At 49.1% G+C, this 3,282-nt stretch overlaps 1 protein-coding gene across 1 annotated transcript in view; it reads right to left on the reverse strand.

The window, feature by feature from the left end:
* TBX5 (T-box 5) overlaps positions 1–3,282 on the reverse strand; it is a 166,117-nt gene that overhangs the window by 32,268 nt on the left and 130,567 nt on the right. Inside the window, 3 exon segments of the mRNA XM_009274023.2 lie at positions 946–1,016; positions 1,019–1,086; positions 1,743–1,862. Coding sequence (XP_009272298.1) covers positions 946–1,016; positions 1,019–1,086; positions 1,743–1,862 — 259 coding nt within the window.

The following is a 3,282-nucleotide window of genomic DNA, read 5'->3' on the forward strand; positions in this document are numbered from 1 at the left end:
TCCCCCCCGCCCCCACCCCCCGCTTCTTCGTGAGCACGTGGGCAGGGATTTAATAGCACAAGGTTTATCATTAAAAAGCGAAGGGGAAAAAAAAAAAAGAAAAGAACTTGGGAAAAAAAATGAAACCGAAGTGTTGAAATGAGGCTGGAGAAAAATATGCTCTTGGAAAGGGATGGCGGGATCTGGATTCGCATACCCGCTTAAGTAATTATATATATATATTTTTTTATAGATATATATATTATTCATACATGCACATATATTTTTGCTCAGAGGAACACGCATCTTTGGAGACCTTCGAAGGAGGGCTGTTTCTGGCTGCAGAATTCACACAAGCTTTCACGGCCCCACGAGTCCAGCAAAGGCCTTTTTATGTCCAAGAAGCTCTAGCGGGATTTCAATTTTTGTATTGTCTTTAATTACTGTCGCTTTTTCTTTTTTTTTTTTTTAATCGGGGGATCCACATGGGTTTAGGTCCTATTTCCTCGAATAATTATGCCTGATCGATGTTACCTGTTAGCCAAATTCACGGAGGCAACGAGCAGATTTTAACGCTCCAAGACTCTCCATAAGGTTAAAACCAAGTAGCCAAATACTCAATTAAGCCGGGCGCGTTTCGCCCACTCGCGGACTCCAGCCCCCGGGGGTCTGCAATCAGTTCCCACGCAGTGCTGCGAAACAGCCCATTTTTAAGGTTTATGCTTCCATTTTGGGGGGGTGTCCTTCATTGGGGTTCATCCCACCCTCTCAGGGAAGAAAATAACACCCCACCAACGCAACGGATTTGGGGATGGGTGGCATTGCCATGGCCTTGGTGGTGCCGGCAGTGGTGGGGGAGGCCATGCGTGGGTGAGCGACACGCCGCGGGAGAGGGCCGTGAGCACGCGTGGGGCCCCCGGCAGCCCTCCGCGGGCGCGGTGCCCTTCTCCCTCCCCCGGTACTTACATGTCCGAAGGGGTCGAGGTGGTTGTTGGTGAGTTTTAGCTTCTGGAAGGAAACCAGCTGCCTCATCCCCGCGGGGGGGGTGAGTCGGGGTGCACGTCCAGCCGCCCCGGCATGGCCGGCTCTGCCTTCCCCGTCACCGACCTGCGTGGAGACACAGGCACTGAGCTCCGGCCGGAGGCGGGGGGCTCCCGCTCCCCCCATCCATCCCCCCCGGTGGGGTCCCTCCCGCTCAGGTATCCCCGTACGCGGAGGCAGCGCGGTGCCGGGCGGTCACGCCGCGCTTGGGGAGAAAAGGCATTTACAAACGCTGCTCGGGGAATTAATTGAGCTCTTTGGCACCTTTCCTGTCGGAGATGGCTCTCGCTGTTTCCCCGTTTAACCCCATCCTTCCCCCCCCCCCCCCAATTTCCCCCCCCACCCCCCAGGAGCAAAGGACGGGCCGTGTACCGATCCTTAAAGATTTTCCTGCCCGGAGGTATTCCCTTCCTTAATATAATTAAACCATCAGCTCCACAAAAGCCAATAATCTCACGGTCAAACAGGATTACGGTTATGGTTAGCTAATTGCGACAGACTTTTCTCCTTTTTTTGATGCGTTTCTCTCCCAAGGACCGCGGGAGCATCCCGAGGGGCTCAGGTGAAGCCCCAAGCAGCCCAACATCTCTCCTCCGCGGGGGAAAAAGAAGGATGAGCCGCTGATTCAAGGGTATCCCCCAACCCGTGCCGCCCAGGTTTGGCCAGCCCAGAAAGCCCGACACAGAGCTCCCCTCCCTCCCCTTTCCCCCACGCGTGCATACCATTTATTATCTGCAAATTTGTATCTGTGGTCATCCGCTGGTACAATATCCATCAACAGTATGTACTTAGTTTTTGGATTGAGTCCAGTGACCTTCACTTTGTAACTGGGGAACATACGCCTATTAAAAAAAAAAAAAACAACAAAACACCAAAAAATAAAGTACATAAATATAAAAGCGGAGAAAGGAAAGTTTTCCAAGGTGGTTTCGTGTGTGTTTGCGGAGAGGAGGCGGGGGGGGGGGGGGTCAATTAACGAAAAAGCAACGCCACACTCTCAGATGGACCCTCCTGAAAGGCTCGGGCAGAGAGGATGGGTGCATCCTTCCCCTGGGGTGTGGGAGATGTTTGGGTGCCGCCCGGGGTCCCAGCTGAGGCGAAACAAGCGATTTATCAAGGCAGAATAGTAATTGCGAGGCTGGCGGGTTTATTTATTCACCTACTCGTGTGCCTGCTCGCCTGTTCGTATTTTTCTTAATTATTTGTTTCGCCAAGAGTTCGACTCCCCCTTCTTTGAACAAATCTGGTGAGAGCTTTTGGAAGCAAGTTACTTCCCTCTATACATAAACCGCTGAAACAGGAGGGGAGATTTGCCAAAAAAAAAAAAAAGTAAAAACATATATTTCTATAAATATGTCTATTTAAAATACATATATTTCAACCACCCCCCATGTGTATTAACGGCTCTGCGTGCAGATATAAAAAAAACCACCCCTACACGCCCCCAGGTGTGACACCAAACCTGTGTGCAGCGCGTACAGAGACATCAGCAAACACACCTGACAAATACTTGGAAACCCTCGGATACACACTGAAGACAGGGGCTTTTCGAAATATTTTCCATTACTGCAAGGCAGGGACTTAAAACACTGATGTTATTTTAGTTTGAGCTTTCCAAATATTTAAAAATAAAGGAGATGAAAATGTATCCCTGGACTTAAAACACGCATAAACAAAAACCCCACACCTCTAAAAATACGGCACTCTTCGTCTCACACTTGTCCACAGCACCAACGGTATCTTATTTTTACATAAAGTCCAAAGAGAAAATGGGAGGGGGGGGGGGGGGGGGGGAAGCTACCAACGAAGAAAGCGGGGATTTAGCTTTAACGTTTTAAGGGAGAAGAAACCAAATTCCACCTGAAGAATGATCTGTAACTCCGTCGAAAACACCTGACCGGCAAGAACACGGACTTCTCCAACAATAAACATGGGGAATTATATAAATAAGGAAACCTATCCCGTAGCTCCCCTAAAGCCCCTGCACTGTAAATGTCTATTTTATTGCTCTCCAGATGAGATTTCTGTCCACTGCGATATATGTTTGAACCAAATTCCACCTGAAGAATGATCTGTAACTCCGTCGAAAACACCTGACCGGCAAGAACACGGACTTCTCCAACAATAAACATGGGGAATTATATAAATAAGGAAACCTATCCCGTAGCTCCCCTAAAGCCCCTGCACTGTAAATGTCTATTTTATTGCTCTCCAGATGAGATTTCTGTCCACTGCGATATATGTTTGAAATTTCTGCAAAAG

The sequence above is a fragment of the Aptenodytes forsteri genome, unplaced genomic scaffold (assembly GCF_000699145.1).
Source record: "Aptenodytes forsteri isolate BGI_AS27 unplaced genomic scaffold, ASM69914v1 Scaffold415, whole genome shotgun sequence".
Taxonomy (NCBI): Eukaryota; Metazoa; Chordata; class Aves; order Sphenisciformes; family Spheniscidae; genus Aptenodytes; species Aptenodytes forsteri.